The sequence below is a fragment of the Bos indicus x Bos taurus genome, chromosome 1 (genome assembly GCF_003369695.1).
Source record: "Bos indicus x Bos taurus breed Angus x Brahman F1 hybrid chromosome 1, Bos_hybrid_MaternalHap_v2.0, whole genome shotgun sequence".
Classification (NCBI taxonomy): domain Eukaryota; kingdom Metazoa; phylum Chordata; class Mammalia; order Artiodactyla; family Bovidae; genus Bos; species Bos indicus x Bos taurus.
In genome coordinates this window covers 96,002,979-96,030,973 of record NC_040076.1, presented here as the reverse complement: position 1 = coordinate 96,030,973, position 27,995 = coordinate 96,002,979, and the positions used below count along the sequence as shown (strand labels likewise).

Below are 27,995 nucleotides of genomic sequence, written 5' to 3'. Positions count from 1 at the left end.
TACAAGACTTTAATCTGGTGCTTCTCCCACTGCCCAGTTATGCTTGCTGGATCTGGAGGGTTATGGGTAACAGTAATGCTCATCACAGATAGGAGGTGACAATTATGCTGGTAGTCTTGGTATGGTCCACACGTCAGGAAGTGAGAGATGTTCTAGAATGGTACAGTGGGTAAAAGGAAGAAACTGCTGCACCCCCTCAGAATGAATCTGTCCAGATGATGTTGATTAGATATGATGAGGACTGGGAAAAGAGTTTGCTTCTGGGACTCATCACACCATTCACATCAGTATAGAAAGCGAACAGCAAGTCTGGTAGGGAAGGAACACCTCAGACCCTGATCAGGGGTTGGGACCACTGAACTCTCTTGCATTGTGTATCCCTGGAAGAATGCACAGGAAGAGGAGGAAGAGATGTATTTATTCTTGTATCTATAGAATTTTGAACCATGTATTTTATATATTCTAAAAACTATTAAAAACTTAAAAGATTTTTTTTTAAAGTATATCTAAATCTGGAACTGAAATTTAGAAATTAACATTTTCAGGTGTAAAGCTAGGGTGCTGTACAATAAGAACCTAAAATATAAAAAAACAAACAAAATACAAGTTAGATTTTAACAGTAGTTAATTTTCTAGTATGAAAATGTCTCTAGGAATGCATATATACAAGAGTAGTATAAGCTATTAACTTTATTTTTATTTAATATAACTGATGAAGTTAACAGACAAATATATTGTAACAAAAAGTTATAATTGATTAGTTTACGTTCCACATTTTAAAGGATTTCACAATTATTTTAACATAGTCAAAGGCTTACTATATGAATTTTACCCATTTTTGAAATGTAAAATACACAATTATAATAATACCCATACTACATATCTTACAATTTTAAAGTTTTAGCTAAAACATATGAGTCTCTGCAGGTAAGAGTTCTCTTATACCTATGACAAATAAAATGTATTACTAATAAAGTGCCACTGGATTAGACAATGCCATTTCAACTATTTCCTTTTTGAAGAGAAGGACAGAAACAGTACAGAGCTAGGAATTTGCATTATTCTTTATAACAAGCACAAGAGTGCTTATTTATAGTAGATATTAACCACATAAAGGATTCCTCTCAAGAAAAATCACAACCGTGACTTATGACAAGCTGTATAGTCACCACTGAATCAAGTTTATATCCAGAGTTTTAAAAAAGTGCAACCTTGAACTATGATAAACTTAAGTCTACCAATATCAAGACATAGTTTTAGGGACTTTATATAAATAAAGGAACCTCTCTTTTAATTGTAAAATAGGTTGCAACTTGTAATAAGGAGTCAGGAATAGTGGTGGATGGTAAGGTTGGGCAACAAGAATGTTTTTTTAGCAGGTGAAAGCCTGATATGCATTGCTATAAGATGCATCTTTCATGTAAGGAAAACGTGTATAGATATATACAGCACTTTTCAGGCACTTGACCTCACGTGGTAGTTATGTTGATGCTCAGATGGTCATTTAATGAAAAAATATTAAATTATATAGAACTTCAAGTCATGTTCCCATAGAACATCTGTGTTCTGTAAGCTAAATCCAAATGTTCCCTGCTAAAATCAAATAATACCATATGCCCAATTCAGAGAAAGAAAATTTAATAAAGTTAATGGATTGAATTTTCTCAATTTTAAGGTTTTTCACAATGAAATTTTCTTAAGTCTTTGTTACCTATTACTTGTCCAAATGCTGGGAGGAAAAAAGGCTTGAAAACTATGAAATATCATGCCTAGATATCAGAAAAGTTTAAACTGTTGACCAATTAATATTATGCTGTTTATGGATATATGCTTATAGTTTGTACATATACTGCTTAAGAGTCATATTTTCTTATAATAAATGTTACTAGTTCATATACAGAATTCAATCTGTAAACACTTTAATGTGCCCCCAAAAGTGTTATGAATTTTAATTCTTTTCTCCCTAGACATGTTTTGAAAATCACATCCAAGTTTGGCTCCAAAGCTATCTTTGGGGTCCATGCCAAAGGAATGCTTTCAGGTGTATCATTAAGGATAAGGTTCTAAGATAAGACCACCAAATTCTTTTCTAAAATGAAAAAAATATGCCAAGATTCCAGTATACATGTTAGCAATATTCCAATTTTTTTCTTGAATATTTAGCATATAGTTTAAGTGTGTTGATATTACAGATTTTTATTTGTATGTATCATTGTATTACAATGTGGGAAAATTTTACAATATTCTTTCAGGCAGTTAGCTTTAAAATAAGGAAACTTCAGCTCTTAGCACAAACAGCCCTGAGAACAATGCATTCAAATTGCAACTAGAAATAATCTAATTGAGAAACTTTAAAATACAAAACCAAATTCTGGAAAAGTTGTAAATAAAAAAAAAGTTACCAACATTTGAGGCACTACCAGACTACAGTACTTTTAAGAGTTGGAAGGACTTTGTAAAGAGAACAAACATACAAAGCTATGTGCACATATGCACACATGTTGTGCTATTAATGAAAAACTGTATCCCCAAATTTTATAGCCTAAACATTTTATTGCAGCATCTCCTATTAAAGATTTCATGCTCTGGCTGCAGGAGAGTTTTGGTAATAGTTATAAAGAATCCATACAGAATTTTGTACCATAAATGGAAATGGATTCAAGAGCTTGCTGCTGCTGCTGCTAAGTCGCTTCAGTCATGTCCGACTCTGTGCGACCCCAGAGACGGCAGCCCACCAGGCTCCCCCGTCCCTGGGATTCTCCAGGCAAGAACACTGGAGTGGGTTACCATTTCCTTCTCCAATGCATGAAAGTGAAAAGTGAATGTGAAGTTGCTCAGTTAGCAACAATTTCAAGTGACTTGACAGCCCTTGGAAGGGAGCATGAAAGAAACATCATGTCTATGATGCAAATGCTAAGTCAAAGTAGCAATAATTTGATCTGTTTCAGAGGGTATATAACTTTGTAGCAAATAAGATATAACAAAGTCTTCACAGTAGAAATAAAATATGTTGTTCTAGAAAGAAACAAATATTCCACTTGTTAGTATAATACTGTATATAAATTGGTGAAATGCCTGCAGACAAAAAGGTATATCACTGTATAATCTATCAAGATGACAGTCTACATTCTACACGTGGTAACTGTGACATTTAACATTTACTACAAAAAAGTACAACAAATACTAGGAATCAACTTTTAACATTTCTGATGTCAAAAAAGAATGAAGTCTTTTCTGTTCTATTAAAAAATGTTTCCTGCTTCCTTTTAATACAATTTATAAAGCTTTTCTAAATGAAATATATTGTTCAAGAGAAACAAGTATTGACTTACATGAAAATAAACAGTCCCATATCTTTAAAATCTATAATTATATGTCAGAAGAGAATTTACACTTTATTATAGTACTTGAAATACTTATGCATAAGTAGCTTTTGCCATTCAATATATGAAGTATAGGTGCATTATCATAATTTATATATACTTTGCAATTGAAATACTTTACCTTGCAATTGAAAATATATTTATGTCAAGTTTGATAAATTAGGAAGAACAAGGGCATGCTAATCCAGAATTAATACTAAACCAGAATACTAGTGTAGTTAACTGGGGTCATATGAATGGCCAGCAAGAAGCACAGATTGGTAACTTTCTGGAATTCCTGCAGGTAACGATGCCAACCAGTCACAAGTAAGATACATACTACAGAGTATTAAAAAAACTAGAGCAGTGATACCTAAATGGAATTCCGGAAATGAAAAAATTTAGCCTAATTACTAATTGTGCTTTAGATGGGCAAAAGCTAAAATGTTATACTAAAAAATGATTAACTACAACATCAATATTTCTTGTGCTTTAGAATTCCTCTTGCATTTCCTTAAAGCATCTTGCTTCTTCTCCAAGTGGTTTTGCTGAGGCCAATACAAGATTTAAAACGTGGGCAAATTAAGTAACTAAAACTGGGATCTTCTGTTCCTAATGCTATTTCCAATCACTGAGTAGACCGATTATAGCATCATGCAGATTTTCCTCTAGGTGATAGGGTACAAAGGCCTTTTAGAAGTCAATGTATGATGGGAGAGGTCTTAGAATCAGTCTTAGAGAATGAAAGTATTACTGAAATGGTGATTTTGTTCTAAGTTTCACTGCAATATAATGGCTGTTACTGAGTCCTCACAAACCCTGTGATATAATGCCTAGAATTCTGGAAATAGAGAGATATATGATCCAAAAGACTGAACAGAAATGTAACAGAATCACCTAAAATACTTTTAAAAGTAATTCAGTTTATAGAAATCTTTCCTAGCTATATTTCATACCAGTTAAGTGAATTAAGTCACATGACAATCAGATAAATACATATACTTAAGTTAAATAATAATCATATAAAGTAACTTTTCTTCTATGATTCACTTTCATGTTAGAAAAAACATACATAAATTTAACAAGCATTCCAAATAATTTAAGAATTTCCAGTTTTTGTTTAACAAATACTCTGATGTCAAAAAAAGTCTACTTAAAAATATCTAGAAAGGAGTGATTACTACAAATATCAACTATTCAACATAATCGATAAAAAGTACTGCATAGTATCCTGTAAAGCATGTCACTCCTTTAAATAGAGAAAACAAAAGTTAAAAATGCAAACAGAAACTTCCTATTTTTATGCTGATTACAAAGGGCTCAAATAAAAAGCTACAGCTTTTACCAACACCCTCTGCCACTGTCCTTTGGGCCTTCTTTACAATATGACTTGCTAACAGTCACACAACAGTTTAACGCCTCTGTTAACCACAACAAAGTACTAAAATGACCATAATACAGATTATACTAAGTCTGCCAGAAATTTGGCAAAGAACAGAATGACTGAGGTAACACAGGTGGGCTGCACACGATTACTAAGATAACTGGCACTTTTGATAACATGATTTTTATTTAAGGATCTGTACTTGCCACACCCAGGCTGAAATTCTGGCAATTCCAATCCATAATCTACTTATTCTATGATATTAAGTTTGAAATTAATGCAGAGCAATTCAACTTAAATGTGGTACATCAATACCACTGGATGCTACATTGTTTAAAACCCTGGTTTATTTATCATTTAACTAAAATTCAGGAATGATTTGCTCAGACAAATCATATGTGCTGAAGCTATCTCATCTGTTTCTTGGACTCACATACTGAAAACCACAGGAATGTTATATAGTAAAGACACCTACAAAATTAAAAAAAAAGTTATATATCTTGATTATTTTTTTAAATTGCTAATTGCCTACAAAACTAACTCAGCACAATTTCAAAACAACTGAAAAAGAAATGAGGTTGCTTATGAAGGCCATAGCTTTGGTGACAACTTAGAACCAAACTTTAGATCTGTAGTTGATCCAGACCTAAACAGTTTGGTCATGCCTGATGTTCCCATTTATTTGCAGGGCTTTATGGCTACAGCATATTCTTCACTCATTGCACACATGACAGATACCTAGAAGGAAAAAAAAAGCAGGTAAAAAGTTATTCAAAAGGCAGTATCTATATAAGATATATTTAATTCATCATACACTGGATAATTGTGGATCTATTTTTCACCCTGCTTATTTAACTTTAAAACTTTATTTTTAATTGGAGGATAATTGCTTTTCAATATTGTGTTGGTTCTTGCTATACATCAACAGGAATCAGCCATAGGTATACCTATGTCCTTTCCCTGTTGACCCTCCTCCCACCCCTCTAGGTTGTCACAGAGCACTGGGTTTGAGCTCCCTGCATCATACAACAAGTTCCCACTGCTCATCTATTTTGCATGTGGTCATGTATACGTTTCCAGACACAGAGAACAGACTTGTGGATACAGTGAGGGAAGGAGAGGATGAGATGAGTACTCATGGATGTTTTATACATATTTATTTTGGAAAGAGGCATTCCAAGATCAAATCATCTTTCTCTACAGTTTTCTAGAGAAGAATTTCTTAAACTGTGGTTTTTAAAACAATTTCCAGGGAACAGGAAAATAAGAAGTATAAATGCCACAACACTTAGATGTTATACTTCTGAAAGTCATAACAAAGATAAAATAAATCACCTTTACTCTTTAGAATTCCCATAACATCCTTTCTCATCCTTCAGAATAGTTCAGGCTGACCTTCGAAACAAATTTGGGATTGACAGTGTCTATGTAGTAAAAAATGAACTTTGATACTTTTTTGGGGAATGGGCATGGTAAAAGGTATCCTGGGAAAACTGCCTAGTTCTAGAGTTCCTTTTCAACATTTCAGCACTATTTAACAGCTGTATTTCTTATAGTATTTTATGCTAATTTAGGTCAAAGCTTTTATAAAATGGCTTAAAAAAAATCTCCCCATAGGTCTTTACCTGCACATCTTCACCTGCATTATATTTTCCTTCTATTTCTTTGCCTAGTTCACCCTCTGGCAGCTTAAGATCCTCACGAACTTCACCAGTTTCTGTTAGCAGGGAAAGGTAACCATCCTGAATGCATATCAGCTATTGAAAGAAATTATATCATTTGCACTGATTAGATTATATCCACTCCTTTGTAATTTTAACAGGAATTGCCATTTACATTTATTTGTATAAGTACACAGTAATACATTAATAAATTCTTGGTACTTAAGAATGCTACACATAGAAAAGTAGAAGATAGATATAGAGAAAAAGTATAAGTTCATTCCTTCTTGCATTCTTTCCCCCCCCACAAATCTCTACATTATTCAACAATCTGGCTTTTTTAAAATAGCGTATCCAGAAGTATTTACATTTATGTACACAATACAAATATAGTTGTTTTCAAAAATAAATGAGTTATTTTTCAGCAAGTTGTTTTCACTTAAATATGTCTTAGAAATCTTTCAATTTTAGAAAATATGGACTTAGCTTAATCTCTTTAATCTGTATGGAGACAGTTACTGATTTAACCATTTTTGTATTAATGGGCATAAAAGTTATTTTCAGTTTTTCATGACTATAAACAATACGTTTTATAACTTGATTATACACAAACTGAAGTGGAAAATTTTTAGTCTCCAGCTCACTGCTAACAACACTAGGTTTTTTTAAAAAGAAAAAAATTAGCTTGTTGATGACATTAGTGCAACAAACCCAGTCATCAACCTAACCTGCAAAAAGACATAGTTTTGATATCATTGAATTTTTTTCATTACAGGTATGAGGAAACTGGCAGGCCACATTCATTTATTCTAAAAGCAGGTACACCATCAGTGTGCCTAGAATTCCAAGAGGTTTTATGAAAGGCAACCAGCCAGCACACCAGATGCTAACACTGAGATACACAAAAGGAATCAGAGACACGGTCCCTGGTCCCCTTCAGCCACTATTTCATACACAGGCATACCCCAGAGATAGACTGTCAGAGCGCTCCTTTATGGTGCTACCGACTCAGGCAGTGGCCTTCCACAGACACTGCACCGACCACAGGTGTCAGAGCGCTCCCTTATGGCGCAACCGACTTAGGCAATGGCTTTCCACAGACACTGCACAGACCACAGGTGTCAGAGCGCTCCCTTATGGCGCTACCGACTCAGGCAGTGGCTTTCCACAGACACTGCACGGACCACAGGTGTCAGAGCGCTCCCTTATGGCGCTACCAACTCAGGCAATGGCTTTCCACAGACACTGCACTGACCACAGGAGATTTCAGTTTTTGCACATGTCTATAATCTCAAAAACAAAAAGCCACCCTATTGAGCCACCACAAACAACTTAATCTTTTGGTCACTCAAACATTTGTGAGATAGCTGGCAGAAAAGGGCAGGGGAGCAAGGAGATTGAGACAGAAGTATGACTTTTAGACAACCACAGGCTCATTGTTTTTATTTTAGCTCCTTTAGCAACTCCCTGAGGTAGAACTTGTCAATTTTAAGAGTTAAAGGTTCCCATTCCATTAGCGACTGAACCACATTAGCCAAATAATAATATTGGTATTTTGAAATTTATATGGTATTTTATTTTTTAAGAGCAATTCATAACACAGCATTCATAAGCCATGGGATGAACTATAAAGCATTTCAAATACAAAAATGTACAGACATATAAAACATCTACTAAAGTATTTGCTTATAAGCATTAAAATAAATTGGTATAATAAATAAAATTTTCAAAAATAAAACTAAGCTATAGAAAAATGAAATTAAATAATAATAATGAATTATTTGATCTTCTTAAAGAAAAGCTGTAAAAGTAATGCAATAAAATCCTTTGTCTTTTACTTAAATTTACTCTTTGTTAACATTTAACCATGTGCTTTTTTTAAAATCTCTAGTATATATGGAATATATAAAATGCTTCCATACACATTCTTATTCTTTTATTTTTACTGAACCATTTGAGAGTAAGTTTCAAACATTATGACTCTTTAGCAATAATACTGTGTTCTTCTCAAGGACATACTCATATAACCACGGTTTATTTTTCAAAATCAGGAAATTCAATATTGCTAACATATTATTTAATATACAGTCTGTATTCAAAGCTGCAGTATTATCTTTTTTTCCCTCCCAGCTCCAGGATCATGCCTGGTATCTTTTTGGCTATCATACCAGTTCAGTCTCTTAATTTGGAACAGCTCCCATCGTCTTTCATGACACTGACGTTTTTGACAAGCACAGATTCATTGAATTATAGAATGTTTCTTCGTTTGAGTTTGTCAGTTTCTTAATGAATAAGATAGTGCATTTTTGGAAGGATTTCTGCATAAATGATGTGTCCTCAGAGTATCACATCAAGAGGTAAATAATGTCTATTTCCTATTACTGGTGATATTAACTTTGATTACCTGGCTACAGTAGTATCTGCCAGATTTTTCCACTTTCAAGGTATCATTTCCCCTTTTGTAATTTTCAATCTTGTAAAAAAAAAAAGCTAACGGTGTCATTTTTGTGTTTCAAACATATTACTGTGCAACTTTTTCAATCTTTCCTCAAAGCCCTCTCTGATTCTATACAGTCAGAAGGAGATGGTGGTAAGGAGAGAGTTATAATTCTAAGTATTTCCTTCTGATCCTTCACTGTAAGCAAATCTACTCATTGGCTACACTAAAGCCTTTGACTGTGTGGATCACAACAAACTCTGGAAAATTCTTCAAGAGATGGGAATACCAGACCATCTTACCTGCCTCCTGAGGAATCCGTATGCAGGTCAAGAAGCAACAGTTAGAACCTTACATGGAACAATGGACTGTTTCAAAATTGGGAAAGGAGTACATTAAGGCTATATATTGTCACCCTGCTTATTTAACTTATATGCAGAGTACATCATGCAAAATGCCAGGCTGGATGAAGCACAAGCTGGAATCAAGATTGTTGGGAGAAATATCAATAACCTCAGATATGCAGATGAAACCATCCTTATAGTAGAAAGTGAAGAGGAACTAAAGAGCCTCTTGATGAAGGTGAAAGAGAAGAGTGAAAAAGCTGGCTTAAAACTCAGCATTCAAAAGACGAAGATCATGGCATCTGGTCCCATCACTTCATGGCCAACAGACGGGGAAACAATGGAAACAGTGACAGACTCTACTTTCTTGGGCTCCAAAATCACTGCGGATAGTGACTGCAGCCATGAAATTAGAAGATGGCTTGCTCCTTGGAAGAAAAGCTATGACAAACCTAGACAGCATATTGAAAAGCAGAGACGTAACTTTGCCTACAAAGGTCAATATTAGTCAAAGCTATGATTTTTTCAGTAGTCATGTATGGATGTGAGAGCTGGACCATAAAGAAGGTTGAGTGCCAAAGAATTGATGCTTTTGAACTGTGGTGTTGGAGAAGGACTCTTGAGAGTCCCTTGGACTGCAAGGAGATCAAACCAGTCAATCCTAAAAGAAATCAATCCTGAATATTCACTGGAGGGACTGATGCTAAAGCTGAAGCTCTAATTCTTTGGCCACCTGATGTAAAGAGCCAACTTGTTGGAAAAGACCCTCGTGCTGGCAAAGATTGAAGGCAGGAGGAGAAGGGGATGACAGAGGATGAGATGGTTGGATGGCATCACCAACTCAATGGACATGAGTTTGAGGCAAGCTCTGGGAGATGGTGAAGGACAGGGAAGCCTGGTGTGCTTCAGTCCATGGAGTTGAAAAGAGTCGGACTCAACTGAGCGACTGAACAACAATACTCATTTGGTAACTCTGAAATGTTTTGAAGAATTTTTTTTGGTAGAAAAATCATTTTCTTAGTGGTAAGCAAGGAGACAGGAGAGGGCAGGGTCAGAAAACTTGTAATAGAAGAGTCAATCATGCAGTGGCATACCAAGCTACTGAATGACATCTGAAATTATACCATACCCCCAAAATACTAGTACCAGAATGTGGTATCTATTATTCCCTACTAAAAGAATACAATGTATGGTGTTATTTCTCTCCATAGGGCTCTTGGGAAAATGGATAATTCCAGGTCCAGAGTAGGAAGCATACAAGATGTGAAAGCATGATAATCCATATCAAAGGGATTCAGGAGCTAACTGAGATAAGGGCCCTCTGGCCAAAGATAGAACAATTTGAGAATGAATAATGATAATAACTATAATATATTGAAACATAAATGTGTTTAAATGCTTGAGTTCAAAGTGGCAAAAAAACATTTCACTGGTCATCTTCAATAAAAGCCAGAGAACCAACTAATTTTGAAAACTGGTAATTAAAGGCAAAGAATCAAGTATTTATATTGCCTTTCCTATTATATACTATTGCAAGGGTAATCAAAAAAGCTAAAGGAAAATTTCTCTTTATAGAAGTGTTCTGGCTTTTATTTTTTTTTTTAAAAGAATAACTGATTATTATTACTTTGTCTTCCCTAATAAGTTAATGGATTGAGGCAGTTATTACATATCTAATAACATCACAAAAGAGCAAACCATAAGATTCATTTACTTGATGACTGCACAGAACATCACCTTTGGAGTAGTTCTTATTAAAGAAAAAAGATGAAAAAAATAAAAATCTAAACTAGATCTGTACATTTAATTATCCATTTTCAGAAATATGTGGGACAAAGGAACATGTTAAAGAACAAGGAAAATGCAATTAGCAAAATAAAGCCTGTGAGAAAGTCTATAGAGCAACATTCTTCATCAAAAAATTGAGAGGGGGCAGAGAGAGAGAGAGAGAGAAATAAGGAAGGGAGGAAAGAGAGACTCAAATGCATGTATGAGAGAGGAGAGCCTATAAAGCAGATTTAAGAGATACCTCAACCAATTTCACTGTGTGGACTTTATTTAGGTCCTGATTTAGAAAAACTACAAAATAAAAACAATTAACTATCACATCTGAAAAAGCAAAACACAAATACAATTAAGAAAATGTAGATATTGACTGGATATTTGAAGACATTAAGGAATTACTAATTTTTGAGGTACCACAGTGTGCTTTGATCTTGCTCTTTACAGCCCTTACCTTTTAAAAATTTGTATCAAAATATTTGCAGATGAAACGATAAATAACATAATATCTGGAATTAGCTTCAAAATAATCAAGAGACAGAGGATACAGGAAATAAAAGTAGATGGTGGGGTATAAATGAAATAAGATTTGCTATGTATTGATAATTTTTTAAGGCAGATGATAGGTATATGAGGTTCATCATATTTTGAAAATGTCTACTATAAAAAGCAAAAAATAAAAATGCTATGGTATATCAGAATTCTAGGAAGAGCACCATAACCACTAAATAGCTGGAGGCACAGGGAGCTGAGGAAACAAAGCATGAACTGAAAGGAAGTATGTGGAGAAAGCCAGTGACTGGAGATTCTGTCCATGATGTGGTCATATAAGAACATGAAAAAGGAAAATTATGGGGCAACTTTTTGCCTGTAATTTATTGGTACACAACAGCAGAAAGCTGGAGAAGGAATAGCATCACTACAGGTGCCTTCTTAGCCCTAACTTCTGAACTTAATTTTATTTCTCAATATATTTCAAAATAGTCAGACTTTTAAGTAAGACCTCCTTTCTTCTCCTCCTTCCTTTTCCTTTTCCTCCAGCACTCTCAAGCTACTTCTTTAGAGCTGCTGGTCCCTGGCGGCGGGGGGAGGGGGGCATGGGGAGGAGACTGGGCAAGAAGGAACTGAATGCTTGACCACTGTTATCAAACAACACAAGTAAATAACACTATTATCAACTAGAGTGCTATCTGACTCATCAAGCCATAAAACTGGTTATGCATAGCGCCACTTCATCATCAAGTGCAAGCTGCATACATGAGACCAACCTGAGCAGGTCCTGAAGGCACAGGCAAGCTGTATGAGACTCAGAAAGTACCTTCTGCAACATCCACCACTTCCCCCTCAACTCATACCAGTGGCTTTATGGGGGGAGTTCCCTATGCGCAGCTGACTGAAAAATAAAAAAAGCCAGAGTGGTTTCTAGATGGTTATGCATGGTCTGATGAAACTACTTGGAGAGACAGTGAGGATGAGAACTTCATGCACTGGACTCAGAGGATAAAGAACTGAAGGTTTAGATTTACACGAATGATGGGCAATGGCTAAGAGTCTGTATGGAAGTTCAACCACACTGAAAGAACAAGATGGGAAAACTGCTGACAATAAGGTCTGGGAGAGTGGTACCTGGAGGGGCCTCTCTGGTACCTGGTACCTGAGGGGTCTCTCAGGGGACATGCCACTGAGGAGGCAGACAGGTGACAAGATGATTCTATCGGCAAATGTCACTTAGTTTCTTACTGTAGTCTTCTCAGTCCTTGCTTAACTGGCTTATCAATGACTGGCCATCGTGGCATAAGCTAATTGACACAGGTTTTTTCTCACCAAGGCTGATGTGACCTACAGCCACTACTGACTACAGCTGCTGCTGGTACCTCAGAGCACAGACCAACACAGAGTCACTGATATGGCACTATTTCCTAGGGCAAAGGTCAGGGGCCTGAGGTCAGGGGTGGCAGTCAAGAGGAGCTACCCCATGCCCGAGGTCAGGGGCAGCAGCTGAGAGGAGCTACCCCACGTCCAAGGTAAGGAGCAGCGGCTGTGCTTTGCTGGAGCAGCCATGAAGAGATACCCTACATCTAAGGTAAGAGAAACCCAAGTAAGACGGTAGGCACTGAGAGAGGGCATCAGAGGGCAGACAGACTGAAACCACAATCACAGACAACTAGCCAATCTGATCACATGGATCACAGCCTTGTTTAACTCAATGGAACTATGCCATGCTGTGTGGGGCCACCCAAGATGGATGGGTAATGGTGGAGAGGTCTGACAGAATGTGGTCTGCTGAAGAAGGGATGGCAAACCACTTCAGTATTCTTGCCTTGAGAACCCCATGAACACTATGAAAAGGCAAAATGATAGGATACTGAAAGAGGAACTCCTCAGGTTGGTAGGTGCCCAATATGCTAGTGGAGATCAGTGGAAAAATAACTCCAGAAAGAATGAAGGGATGGAGCCAAAGCAAAAACAATACCCAGTTGTGGATGCGACTGGTGATAGAAGCAAGGTTTGATGCTGTAAAGAGCAATACTGCATAAGAACCTGGAATGTTAGGTCCATGAATCAAGGCAAATTGGAACTGGTCAAACAGGAGATGGCAAGTGTAAACATTGACATTCTAGGAATCAGCAAACTAAGATGAACTGGAATGGGTGAATTTAACTCAGATGACCATTATATCTACTACTGTGGGCAGGAATCCCTTAGGAGAAATGGAGTAGCCACCATAGTCAACAAAAGAGTCTGAAATGCAGTACTTCGATGCAATCAAAAACAACAGAATGATCTCTGTTTGTTTCCAAGGCAAACCATTCAATATCACGGTAATCCAAGTCTATGCCCCGACCAGTAGCACTGAAGAAGCTGAAGTTGAATAGTTCTATGAAGACCTACAAGACTTTCTAGAACTAAGACCCCAAAAAGATGTCCCTTTCATTATAGGGGACTGGAATGCAAAAGTAGGAAGTCAAGAAACACCTGGAATAACAGGCAAATTTGGCCTTGGAGTACAGAATGAATCAGGGCAAAGGCTAATAGATTTCTGCCAAGAGAACGCACTGGTCATAGCAAACACCCTCTTCCAACAACACAAGACAAGACTCTACACATGGACATCACCAGATGGTCAACAGTGAAATCAGATTGATTATATTCTTTACAGCCAAAGATGGAGAAGCTCTATACAGTCAGCAAAAACAAGACAGGGAGCTGACTGTGGCTCAGATCATGAACTCCTTATTACCAAATTCAGAATGAAATTGAAGAAAGTGGAGAAAACCACTAGACCATTCAGGTATGACCTAAATCAAGTCCCTTATGACTAGACTATACAGTGACAGTGACAAATAGATTTAAGGGACTAGATCCGACAGAGTGCCTGATGAACTATGGATGGAGGTTGGTGACATTGTATAGGAATCAGGAATCAAGACCACCCCAAGAAAAAGAAATGCAAAAAAGCAAAATGGCTGTCTGAGGAGGCCTTACAAATAGCTGTGAAAAGAAGGGAAGCGAAAAGTAAAGGAGGAAAGGAAAGATATAAGCATCTGAATGCAGAGTTCCAAAGAATAGCAAAGAGAGATAAGAAAGCCTTCCTCAGCGATCAATGCAAAGAAATAGAGGAAAGTAATAGAATGGGAAAGACTAGAGATCTCTTCAAGAAAAGTAGAGATACCAAGGGAACATTTCATGTAAAGATGGGCTCATTAAAGGACAGAAATGGTATGGACCTAACAGAAGCAGAAGATATTAAGAAGAGGTGGCAAGAATACACAGAAGAACTGTACAAAAAGGATCTTCATGACTAAGATAATCACGATGGTGTGATCACTCATCTAGAGCCAGACATCCTGGAATGTGAAGTCAAGTGGGTCTTAGAAAGCATCACTATGAACAAAGCTAGTGGAGGTGATGGGATTCCAGTTGAGCTATTTCAAATCCTGGAAGATGATGCTGTGAAAGTGCTGCACTCAATATGCCAGCAAATTTGGAAAACTCAGCAGTGGCCACAGGACTGGAAAAGGTCAGTTTTCATTCCAACCCCAAAGAAAGGCAATGCCAAAGAATGCTCACACTACTGCACAATTGTACTCATCTCACACACTAGTGTAAAGTGATGCTTAAATTCTCAAAGCCAGGCCTCAGCAAAATGTGAACTGTGAACTTCCAGATGTTCAAGCTGGTTTTAGAAAAGGCAGAGGAACCAGAGATCAAATTGCCAACATCTGCTGGATCATCGAAAAAGCAAGAGAGTTCCAGAAAAACATCTATTTCTGCTTTATTGACTATGCCAAAGCCTTTGACTGTGTGGATCACAATAAACTGTGGAAAATTCTTCAAGAGATGGGAATACCAGACCACCTGACCTGCCTCTTGAGAAATCTGTATGCAGGTCAGGAAGCAACAGTTAGAACTGGACATGGAACAACAGACTGGTTCCAAATAGGAACAGGAATACGCCAAGGCTGTATATTGTCACCCTGCTTATTTAACTTCTATGCAGAGTACATCATGAGAAACACTGGGCTGGATGAAGCACAAGCTGGAATCAAGATTGCCGGGAAAATATCAATAATGTCAGATATGCAGATGACACGTCCCTTGTGGCAGAAAGTGAAGAAGAACTAAAGAGCCTCTTGATGAAAGTGAAAGAGGAGAGTGAAAAAGTTGGCTTAAAACTAACATTCAGAAAACTAAGATCAAGGCATCCAGTCCCATCAGTTCATGGCAAACAGATGGGGAAACAGTGGAAACAGTGGATGACTTTATTTTGGGGGGCTCCAAAATCACTGCAGATGGTGATTGCAGCTATGAAATTAAGACGCTTACTTCTTGGAAGGAAAGTTACGACCAACCTAGATAGCATATTAAAAAGCAGAGACTTACTTTGTTAACAAAGGTCCATCTAGTCAAGGCTATGGTTTTTCCAGTGGTCATGTATGGATGTGAGAGTTGGACAAGAAAGCTGAGCCCAGAAGAATTGGTGCTTTTGAACTGTGTGTTGGAGAAGACTCTTGAGAGTCCCTTGGACTGCAAGGAGATCCAACCAGTCCATCCTAAAGGAGATCAGTCCTGGGTGTCGAGGGACTGATGCTGAAGCTGAAACTCCAATAGTTTGGCCACCTGATGCGAAGAGCTGACTCTTTTGAAAAGACCCTGATGCTGGGAAAGATTGAGGGAGAAAGGAGAAGGGGACAACAGAGGGTGAGATGGTTGGATGGCATCACGGACTCAATGGACATGGGTTTGGGTGGACTCTGGGAGTTGGTGATGGACAGGGAGGCCTGGCATGCTGCGGTTCATGGGGTTGCAAAGAGTTGGACACGAATGAGCGACTGAACTGAACCTAGGGCAAAGAGCCAGCTGCCTGGTGATAGTATATTCCCTCCATCATGGAAGAGGCAGCAGTTTGTGCTCACTGCAATATATTCTTACTTTACATATAAATTTGCCTTTGCTGCCTGCAGTGCTTCTGCTGAAATCTCATCTGTGGATTTATAAACTGTCACATTCCTTCAGAACCTCACACAGTGTCATTTCTGGTTAAAAAATTCATTTGACAGGCGAAATAAAAAACAGCAGGACAACACTCAGAGGATTCACTGCTCCATGTACTCCCATCATTCTAAGAGAGTTTGCATTGGCCTACTCATCTTTGCCACCTGCTGGACAATGCATGCCTGGGTGCTGTTTTACAAGTTACAATATATTCCAATATATGGTACTATTTCTCCCAAAGGTAAAATACACAGGCCTAGGAACCAAAGGTAGAAGGCTCTTCTCACTATTACCCTCACTGATCCTGTAGCAAAATATCTGTTTCTTCTCCCTGCAACACTGGGATCTGCTGATTTAGAGGTTTTCTATTCCAAAGAAACACTGCTTCTACCAGGGAACACAAAGATTCCACAAACAGGTTAAAAAGTATAAAAAGACTTCAAACACAGAGAATTCATTGCATCATTATTTTCTTTGTTGTTCTATTTTAAGTTGCAGTAACAAAATTCGACTCCTTACACAAAAGGCATACACTTATTTGAAGAATATACTAGGATTTAACATTCACAGTTTTGGAAATTCACCAATAATCCAAAGATACAAAATCTATACTTTAACATGTCCTGTAGTGATTAGCTTTCCTTCTAAAAAGTGATCTTTAAATGACAAATAAAACTTTAGTGAATGATGAAAATGCATTTAACTTGTGGTGTGGTGCACAGGAACATAGAACTTTCTAAACCAATATGATTCAAGGGAGTAGCAGAGTTTGAACAAGCGTTTCTGTATTTAAGAGTCTGGGGATTCCCAAAAGTGTTTAAGTGTATTTATATTTTACACTACCAGTGAGCCCCAGACAACCATAACTAGTTTTGAGAGAAAGGATGGAAATTAGCAATTCCAGCTACATCTTGGAATGGAATTCAGAAGACAATTTTTCTTTCATTTTGAACTTATTTTAAAATATATAAAATTATAAATACCTTTATTTTCTTAAACAAAGATTTACCTTTTAATTATTATAACGAATACACACACACATATGTATATATTTCACTTCAGCTGACTGCCAAACTGGCATTTGAAATACTGAATTCAGCAAACACAAAGGACTACAAGTAGCCAAATAATAAGTACAAATTGAATCAAGCCACTTGGATAGTGAAGACCACCATGCTAATGCTAAGTCGCTTCAGTCGTGTCTGACTCTGCGAGACCCCATAGACAGCAGCCCATCAGGCTGCCCCGTCCCTGGGATTCTCCAGGCAAGAACACTGGAGTGGGTTGCCATTTCCTTCTCCAATGCATGAAAGTGAAAAGTGAAAGTGAAGTCGCTCAGTTGTGTCCGACTCGTAGTGACCTCACGGACTGCAGCCCACCAGGCTCCTCCGTCCATGGGATTTGCCAGGCAAGAGTACTGGAGTGGGGTGCCATTGCCTTCCATAGCACAATGAATATAACTGGAAGGGTTCATCAAACTAATTTTTTAAATGAACAGAAATAAATATTCTATGCTGACTTGATAATGAAGGGGTGTGATCACTGAGTGTTCACTCTGCAAGGCACTTTTCTAAGAATTAACTAATTAATCCTTACAGTGATTTCACGAGGAGTTTATTATTCTTATCCCTATTTTATAAATACAAAAAGGCAGATGAGAGATTAAATAACTCGTCAAACAACGTCATGTAATTAGTAGGTGCCAAAGAAAGGATCTGATCCTAGACTGTTAGGCTTGAGCCATTGTCTTAGCAGCTCTGCAACACAGACCATATACTGAGCGCTGGGACTACAGTGAACCAAGTGAGGCACTTGTTTAGGGTGCAGAATTTAAGGTGGTGTGCATGTGCACACACACACACAAAACCCTCAGTGATCGGGTTAAGGTAGTATTTTTAAAAATTAGAATGCGAAAATTCTATAATGAACAAATTTTCAGACAAGATCAGAATTTCTGATTTTTCCCTTCTGACTTAGGCCCCTATGTTGCTTGGCATTGTTACTGGTCTTGTCTTTATGTAAAATTTTGTGCTTGAGGCAAGGGCTTTACTAATCTCATTTCCCTCATTCTAGTTCTGGTCCTGCCAAAATACAACTCAAACCCAAATTTTCCTTTATGTTGATCCTGAGTTCTAATCAATGATTGGCTAATTTAATCACAGTGATCGTCATCTGAACTACTATTTTTCTGAAACATTCAAAGGCAAAAGCATTATATACCGAACGAATATTGCATATTCAAAGCATTCACATGTTAAGGATGAAAACAGAAATTCATTTTTGGCAAAAGAAAATTCTATGCTTAGCTTTAGTTGGCTGTACCATCCTTACCTCATTGAATAATCATGTATGCATTTAACAAATGTTTACCGAGCACCCACAGAGTCAGATACAACTGAAGTGACTTAGTAGCAGCAGCAGCAGCACTGTATGCAATGTCTAAGTACTCCAAGAATAAGTGATTAAGTGAAGTTTTTATATAGGAAAAAATAGTTTGGGGCATAAATCTAATTAAGAGGTAATTATGGGGTATATATTATCTTTTAACCTTCATATTATCCCTCCTTTGTAGATGGGAAGACTGAGGCTTAGAAACATTGCATAATTTGTCCAAGATCACCCAGCTTGAAAGTGGCAGGACTAGATTGAAACTCAGATCTGCCTGACTTAAAAAAAAAAACTTTCTACTATTCTACTAAGACAATTCAAATTTCTACAGACTTTTTAACGACAATAGAAAACATTTATTAAGAGGGAAAATGAAAATATAAAACTGCTTACTAGATTAAAATTGTGTAAAAATATGTTTGAAAGTGAAGTTGCTCAGTCGTGTCCGACTCTTTGCGACCCCATGGACTGTAGCCTATCAGGCTCCTCTGTCCATGGGATTTTCCAGGCAAGAGTGCTGGAGTGGATTGCCATTTCCTTCTCTAGAGTGCTGGAGTGGATTTCCATTTCCTTCTCCAAAAAAATATGTTTACATGTGGACAAAAACTAAAAGGAAATCATTGGATATTGCAGTTAATGGTAACATTCTTTAAAAATTATAAACACAATATTAGGTATGGAAAGAAATCAGTTTAAATTAGGTAAAACAAATTGAGCATCACATTTGTATTTTTCACTATGTAAAATGAATAGAAAAGAGTTCTACATATAGCATGTTTGATAAAGAAATTAAAGACTTTCAAGAAAGACTTTAGTTATGATTAATCTGAGTTTCCACATCCTATGAGGTCAGTGGTTTAGTTACTATCAATACTCCAAACAAGAAAATGCTATCATTAAACATGACTTATCTAAATGTATAATTGGAGCTAAAAGTTGCAGTTCATACCTATAATTTCACAGCATGGTCACTGAATATAAATAAAACTACAAAGTTTTTTTTTTATTTCCTTCACCTATTCAGTGACCATACATTTTGTCCTTTGTATTTATGGCTTTCAACTTATTTCCCTATTTAAGGACACCAAATTCTGACACTCATTCCTTAATACATACAAACTTGGTTGGTGGAACATGAATTCCAAAAATTTCTTGAGAATCTTAGGTCTGGTAAGGTAAAAAAAAAAAAAAAATACATTACCTAGAAGGGAATTATTTAAACTTGAAATAATTTACAGCAAAGAGAATAGTAATTTTACTAAACACTGGACTCACAATATGGAGTCACTTGATCTGAAAAATAGCAAGTGTTCAAATTTTTAAAATGCAAGAATGTTAAAGGGCAAACTAACAGTCATCCTAGATAAAATACAAGTGTTAAACAGCACTATATTTCTCCAATTTCTAAGATAAGCAGTACCTAATAATGGGTTAGAAAAACCTATAAAACTACTTGTGGGTTTTATTAAATTACAACTGACAGTAGAAAGTATTTGCACCTTTAGGAAACAAGTAATATTTTAAAGGAAATTAATACTTACTTGATAATCATTTCTCTTAATATTTGGAACATCCATGTTGTGAGTAGAAGGGCAAATATCTTCATACTTTTTGCCCGTGAAAATATCAATTCCAACAAGGTGAACCTAACAGAGAAGGGCGAACAGGAAATCTGTTTAATCTTTGCCAAGATATCACTCATTACATACACAGAAGCATAATACCAATGCTGATTATGACAGATTCTTTCTCCTTTCAAGGTCATCTAATTTTACTTTCTTAAAACAAAAAAGTAGTGGTCATACAACTGAGAAGCAGTGAACAACTAAACAGTATCATGACATATCAAGACACAATATCATACAGTCTAGTAACTCAATCATAAAAGTGCTTAAGAAAAATGAGGTTAGTTTCCTTAGAATGATGTTAGAACAGGTTTTTTCATTTGTAAAATAGATCGCCTAAGTCACTAGGATTCAGGAAAGTTTCTATTCCCAGTTAATGAAACATTATTGGGCCCAGGAAGGAAATGCTACCTTTCAGTATTCAAATAGCCGATCACCCAGTAATTGTGGGAAGAATAAAAATGTGTTCTTATACACTTACAAGTTCAGAAACCTCATGTTCTGTAATGGAATACAAATGATCAAAACCCCAACGCCAAGGCAGACCAGGAAGGGCATTTACCTTGGCATGACCGTGCTTTCCAGTTTTGGAAGTTGACATCTCCACTATCTTGCATGGTCGTCCTTTGAGCACCACGAAGCCGTTTTTGCGCAGGGCGGAACACTGCATAGGGTAAGTGCTGGAAGCCCCAGCATCTCCAGTAGTGAAATCAATTTCATCCGCCATGGTGGGCTGGGGAGATTCTTCTGAGGGTACTATGCAAAAAGTTTGTTTGCTTTTTAACAACTAGCATGCAAGCAGGAAAACGCCTCATTTCGGACAACTTACGAGCCAAGCATCATGGATCTATTATTTCTGCATTTATAGAACACCCACCCGGAATAGTGGGCACTTTCTAACTCCGGCCTTAAAAACTTTTCCATCCTTTGCTGGGGAGGTGGGAGGGAAGTCGCAGCAGAGCTCGCTGGGGTTGGGGAATACCCGCCGAGGGCGCTCACCCGCTCGGGGGGCAGCAAATCCCGGCCCCCACCGTCCCACCGCCGGACGACCTTCCCGCACCGCGCCGCCCGGCCCTCCGCCGCCGCCCAGATCCTCAGTGCGGGGGACCCAGCCCAGGCCGCACATCCCTGCGAAGGATGGGGATAACAGGACCTGGCCATCAGCACCTGGCCCTCGGGCAGTGGGCGCACACTTCTCCCTCCAGCCTGCAGCGGCGTCACTTCGACCTCTCAGACACCCTCTGTCCTGCCGACATCCCCGGCCCGGCGCCTCACGGGCCTGAGCCCTGGCGGGTCCCGCGCTCGCCTCGGTCCCCCATCCATCCTTCCTCCTCTTCTCGGTCGGGGCTCGGCTCTGGCTGCCTACCCCAGCCCTTCCTCGCTCCGGTCGCAGCCCCACCACCTTTTCCCCGAGTCTTCACCTTTCAGAAGGTAAAGAGAGCCTTTTGCCTGCGCACCCGCGCCGGTCCCGCACAGCTGCGGCGGCGGCAGCTGTGGCGGCCGCGGCAGTTCCAAGAGACGGGGCGGGGCCGCCACACTTTCCACACCCCGGCCTCCCCGCCCTTTCCCGCCCCCACCTCAGCCCCACTTCCGGGATAGGTCCCGGCGCGTCATAGGCACCGCCCTCTCGCGCTACCATTGGCTATAAGCTTCCTGAGGCCCCGCCCAGTCACGTGAAGAGCGCCCTGGCAACCCCACGTGCTGCGGATTAGTGCACTTCCGGCGTGAAGAGCACTTTATGGAGTTCGGTTGCTGAGGGTAAACTCGCCGGCAAGGAAACTTGCTCTCTCAAACTTCCAGGTGCAATTAAGTTAGGGTCCCTGTCGAACTGAACGGAAACCAAGCCACGCACTTGATGGCCCGTGCCCTCCGGTGTTGTGGTAGTTGTCATGTGACGGCTGTCAGAACTCACAAGGCGTGCGAATTCAACGAGTGTATCTCGTGGCTTTGGAGGGAACTTTGGGTTCCAACTTCTGGCCCAACTTGAAGCCCTACTTGGCGTTCCAAACCATGCTTTTTACTTGAGGAAGAGCCTGAGTGCAGTATGGTGTTACCCGGCTCCCACTGTGGGCTTCGCGGGAGACACCAGTCGCCCACTATGAGATTCCAGCAGCGGCTGCCACTGCTGATCCGCTCTCAAGGGAGAGAACTCCTGAGACATCCACGAACTAAAAAGCAGCGGTGAAATGACCTAACTCTCTCCTCACACTCCTCACATCAGAGGCTGTTACCGAGTTTTGGAGGCAAATGGTGTCTGACTTCTACTGCATTGTCCAGCAGAAAGATGTGCTGCCAAACTCAGCTCTTACATCCTCCTGGCATTGGGATTCCTTCAAGTTTGAGGTATGCCTGTACCTCATTAGGCCAGTTGGGTTGTCTTGGAATTAATAGGAGCCAGTAGTGACTTGAATAGGATTAGGACCGAGTTTCTTAAAAAGAGACGCATTCTCCTTTTCTCAGTGGTTTCACAGCCCACCAAATTCTACTACCTTGCAGAGATGGCCTTAAAACCCCAGTTTATGTGGCCCTGTGATTTTGTACTGCTGTCTCATGAAAAATTCCATTTCTCACTCTTCTATGTGACTCCATGGTTTACACAGATGTTTCACGTGTGTTGTCCAGTCAGATTGACAGTAAGCAAGTGAACACCCTAAACTGAGCTCAGCATGTAGCTAATATGTGAAAGAGCCAGATTAGGACCCTGGTTCAGGAGTCCACTCTGCTTTTCCTCACACCCCCTAACCTTTCCCTGTTATTGTTAGAAAGTTACAAATATTTAGAGTATATAAGCAGGTAGTGCAGTAAATGTTTTATGTGCATTATTCCTTTAATCTTGACTGTTACTCCTTTTTAAACCTTCAAATTTACTGTTAGAGTTTATACAAAGTGAAATTTACCCTTTTAAGTTCTGTGAGTTTTGAAAAACATAGGCAGTTTTGTAACTACCACTGTAAACCTATAAACAAGGTGCAGAATATTTCTCAAAACTTTCTTTGTGCCTCTTTGTGGTCAGTCCCCTCCCCCAACACCCAGCCCAGGCAACCATTACAACTATTTTGTCTGCGCTTTCAATTGTGGAAGAAGGCAGAGAAAAGTTAAATAATTTGCCCCAAATTAGACAGCTAGCAAGTCAAAGAGCCAGGATTGAACTCTAAGGAAGCTTGTCTCCACAATCACTGTTACTACCATATACTATTGCATGCTGCCTGTATACCACCATATACTGCAGTCACACAAGCTTTGGGTTTGGAATCAAATGATCCAGCTTCATGCATTCAACAAATATAGTTGATTCTAGTCAAGTTGCTGAAACACTGGATTAGTGAATATTGAACTGTTGCTACTAGAGGAAGTACACATTACATTCCTGTGAGCATCACATTTTGGTCAGCTAACATATATAATCTTGCTTTATGTGTGCTTCTGTTTGAAGACACTGTGTTTAATTGGTTCATTAACATTTAAGTCACAGCTAACAGCACTGTAATTCATGTACAAAGGAAGCTTATCTAACACGTGTGTTCTCTGTAAGGCATATCACAGCCTACATGTGCTTAGGAACACTAGAGAGCACTACAATACTATATTTGGGGACCATTTTAAACAACCAAGTCATCAACGAAAGTCACAAAAAAGCAAAAAGAAACACAAATAGACTGTGAAAACAACAGTTGTTTACAGTTTGATATCTGAAACAAGAAGGCAGAGCACTGCCTTCTTTGACCTTAGCTAGGAAAATGTGCCTGGTGAGCTGCTGTCTATGGGGTCACACAGAGTTGGACACGACTGAAGTGACTTAGCAGCAGCAGCAGCAGCAGGAAAATGTGTATTGACTGACTAAAATCTTCTCCTATTTTGTAAATGTCAAAAAATGAGCAAGAAAACACAGCGAAATTTTATTTTGGGGGTCACAAGTAAACTTTAGTAATGAGGTATATTCATAAATATGGAATCCATGAAAAATGAGGGTTACTTTTTATCTTAGTACACTCAGCTCTGGAATGACTGTGTTGATCAGGACAGCCTGTTGTTCATTAGGTACTTGCTGTCCAGTGCAGGATACAATCTAGCAATTTTAACAGATATAATGCTGCTAAAGAAATAACTACAGGGTGCTGAAATAAAGGTCTTGGCCCTCTTTATCTGGTCTAGGTATTGTTCAGTTGAAATATAACAATCGATAAATTACTGGAAATGTCCAACCTACCAAGAATGAATCATGAAAAATCTGAACAGATCATTTAGTAGGAAGAATTATAGGTCAGTAATCAAAGGCTCCCAACGAAGAAAAGTTCGGAACCAGATGGTTCCACTGGTGCATTATAACAGACATTTAAAGAAGAATTAATTCCAATTTTTTGTAAACTCTTCCAACATGTTAAAGGTGAGTGACCGTGAACTTCCAGATGTTCAAGCTGGTTTTAGAAAAGGCAGAGGAACCAGAAATCATATTGCCAACATCCGTTGGATCATCAAAAAAGCAAGAGAATTCCAGAAAAACATCTATTTCTGCTTTATTGACTATGTCAAAGCCTTTGACTGTGTGGATCACAGGAAACTGTGGAAAATTCTGAAAGAGATGGGAATACCAGACCACCTGACCTGCCTCTTGAGAAATCTGTATGCAGGTCAGGAAGCAAGTTAGAACTAGACATGGAACAACAGACTGGTTCCAAACTGGGAAAGGAGTACGTCAAGGCTGTATATTGTCACCCTGCTTATTTAACTCATATGCAGAGTACATCATGAGAAACGCTGGACTGGAAGAAACACAAGCTGGAATCAAGATTGCCAGGAGAAATATCAATAACCTCAGATATGCAGATGACACCACCCTTAGGGCAGAAAGTGAAGAAGAACTAAAGAGCTTCTTGATGAGAGTGACAGAGGAGAGTGAAAAAGTTGGCTTAAAGCTTAACATTCAGAAAACTAAGATCATCGCATCCGGTCCCATCACTTCATGGCAAATAGATGGGGAAACAGTGGAAACAGTGGCTGACTTTATTTTTTGGGGCTCCAAAATCACTGCAGATGGTGACTGCAGCCATGAAATTAAAAGACGCTTTCTCCTTGGAAGGAAAGTTATGACCTACCTAGACAGCATATTCAAAAGCAGAGACATTACTTTGTCAACAAATGTCTGTCTAGTCCAGGCTATGGTTTTTCCGGTGGTCATGTATAGATGTGAGAGTTGGACTGTGAAGAAAGCTGAGCGCCGAAGAATTGATGCTTTTGAACTGTGGTGTTGGAGAAGACTCTTGAGAGTCCCTTGGACTGCAAGGAGATCCAACCAGTCCATCCTAAAGGAGATCAGTCTTGAGTGTTCATTGGAAGGACTGATGCTGAAGCTGAAACTCCAATACTTTGGCCACCTGATGTGAAGAGCTGACACATTTGAAAAGACCGTATGCTGGGAAAGACTGAAGGCAGGAGGAGAAGGGGACGACAGAGGATGAAATGGTTGGATGGCATCACCAACTCAATGGACATGAGTTTGGATAAACTCGGGGAGTTGGTGATGGACAGGGAGGCCTGACGTGCTGCTGTTCATAGAGCCGCAAAGAGTCAGACACAACTGAGTGACTGAACTGAACTGAACTGAAAGATGAGTGATCACTTCTGGACTCACTTTATGAGGCCAGCATTACTCTATTAACCAAAACCAGACAAAGACACTACAAGAAGGGAAAATAATAAGCATAGTGCAATATGAAAGTATTAACAACCTGAATTCACGAAGGAACAAATTAGAGGTATGGGATTAATAGATTAAAAACTACTGTATATAAAATAGATAATTAACAAAGACATACTGTATAGCACAGGGAATTATATCTACTACCTGTAATAATCTATAATGGAGTATAATCTTCAAAAATACTGAATCACTATACTGTACACCTGAAGTTAATATTGTAAATCATCAATATTTTAATAAAAAAGGAAGTCCATTTGCAATTTCTTTGAAAAGAATAAAATTCTAGGGAATAAATTTAACCAAGGAGGTAAAAGATCTGAAAACTCTTAAGACTTTGAAATTGAAGAAGACACAGAATATATTCCATGCTTATGGACTGAAAGAAACAATGTTGTTAAAATTTCCATACTACTCAAAGCAATCTAATATTCAATGCAGTTCCTATCAAAATTCCAGTGGCATTTTTTCACATAAATAAAAAAATCCTAAAATGTGTATAGAACCACAAAATATCCCAAGTAGTCAAAGTAATCTAGTGCAGGAAGAAGAATAAAGCTGGAGGCATCATGTTTCCTGATTTCAAACTATACTACACAGCTGTAGTAATCAAATAGTACGGCATTGTGCAAAAACAGGCACATAGATGAATGAATTATAAAAGTAGTCCAGAAATAAACTCATGCCTATATGGCCAACTTGATGACAAAGGAGGCAGGAATATACAATGGGGAGAGTATAGTTCTTCAATAAATAAGGTTGAGAAAATTGGATAGCCAGATGCACAAGAATGGAACTGGTCTCCTATCTTATACCGCACATAAAAATTAACTCAAAATACATTAAAGACTTGAACATAAGAACCAAAACCATAAAAAACATAGATAAGCTTCTTGATATTGATCTTGGTAATGATTTTTTTGGATAGTTCATTAAAAGCAAAAGTAGCAAAAGAAAATATGAACAAGGATTACATCAAACTGAAAAGCTCCTGCATAGTAAAGCAAACCATCAACAATGTGAAAAGACAACGTATGGAATGGAAGAAAGTATTTGCAAGTCATACATCTGATAAGGTGTAAGTATCCAAAAATACATCAAGAATTCATGCAAAATTCAGGGATTTCTCTGGTGGTCCAGTGAATAAGAATCTGCCTTGCAGTGCAGGGGATGTTAATTCAAGCCCTGGTTGGGGAACTAAGATTCCTCGAGCTGAGGGGCAGCTAAGCCCTTGCACCCTAAATAGACTCTGTGTGCGACAGTGAAAGATCCTGCATGATGCAATGAGGATCCCACGTGCTGCAACTAAGACCTGATACAGCCATATAAATAAATAAATATTAAAAATAAGCAATTATTAGAGCTCTTGAATACAAAACTAGCCATTGTTGTTTTTAAAAAAGAATTCATGCAATTCAGTAACAAAACAAAAAAAAAATCTGATTTTAAAATGGATGGGATATACATTTTTCCAAAGACATACAAATGGCTCACAGGTACATAAAAAGTTTCTTAACATCACTAATCATGAGGGAAATCAAAATCACGATATTATCACCTCACTCCTGTTAAAATGACCATCATCAAAAAGACTAGAGATAACAAGTGCTGGTAGGTTGTGGAGAAAAGGAAATCTTTGTGCACAGTTATGGGAACTGTAAAATGGTGCAACCGCTATGGAAAACAGCAGGGAGGTGCTTCAAAAAATTAAAAATAGAACTACCATATGATCCAGCAATCCCACTTTTGGGTATATATCGAAAAGGAATGAAAACAGGATATTGAAGAGACATCTGCACTCCCATGTTCATTGCAGTATTA

The 27,995-nt window shown here is 38.3% G+C and overlaps 1 protein-coding gene across 2 annotated transcripts; it reads right to left on the bottom strand.

The window, feature by feature from the left end:
- Positions 1-675: 675 nt before the first annotated feature.
- On the bottom strand, positions 676-22,024 carry EIF5A2 (eukaryotic translation initiation factor 5A2). Of its 2 annotated transcripts, none has more exons than XM_027541334.1 (5): positions 21,901-22,024; positions 21,042-21,235; positions 20,396-20,500; positions 6,372-6,503; positions 676-4,611 (listed from the first exon to the last, which is right to left on the bottom strand). In XM_027541334.1, the coding sequence occupies exons 2-5, from the start codon at positions 21,204-21,206 to the stop codon at positions 4,606-4,608; spliced, it is 408 nt and encodes a 135-aa protein (XP_027397135.1). In that variant the 5' UTR covers positions 21,207-21,235; positions 21,901-22,024; the 3' UTR covers positions 676-4,605. The 2 variants fall into 2 exon arrangements, with proteins under 2 accessions (XP_027397135.1, XP_027397126.1); XM_027541325.1 differs by having other exon boundaries at positions 676-5,484; positions 21,901-22,019.
- Between the last annotated feature and the right edge of the window lie 5,971 nt (positions 22,025-27,995).

Excerpts from the sequence above, each read along its gene's own strand:
- EIF5A2 (XM_027541325.1), bottom strand. The coding sequence starts at position 21,206 with ATGGCGGATGAAATTGATTTCACTACTGGAGATGCTGGGGCTTCCAGC. Across the intron at positions 20,501-21,041 it reads GAAAGCACGGTCATGCCAAG|GTTCACCTTGTTGGAATTGA; the intron begins GTAAATGCCCTT and ends CTTCTCTGTTAG. Across the intron at positions 6,504-20,395 it reads TTAAGAGAAATGATTATCAA|CTGATATGCATTCAGGATGG; the intron begins GTAAGTATTAAT and ends TTCTTTCAATAG.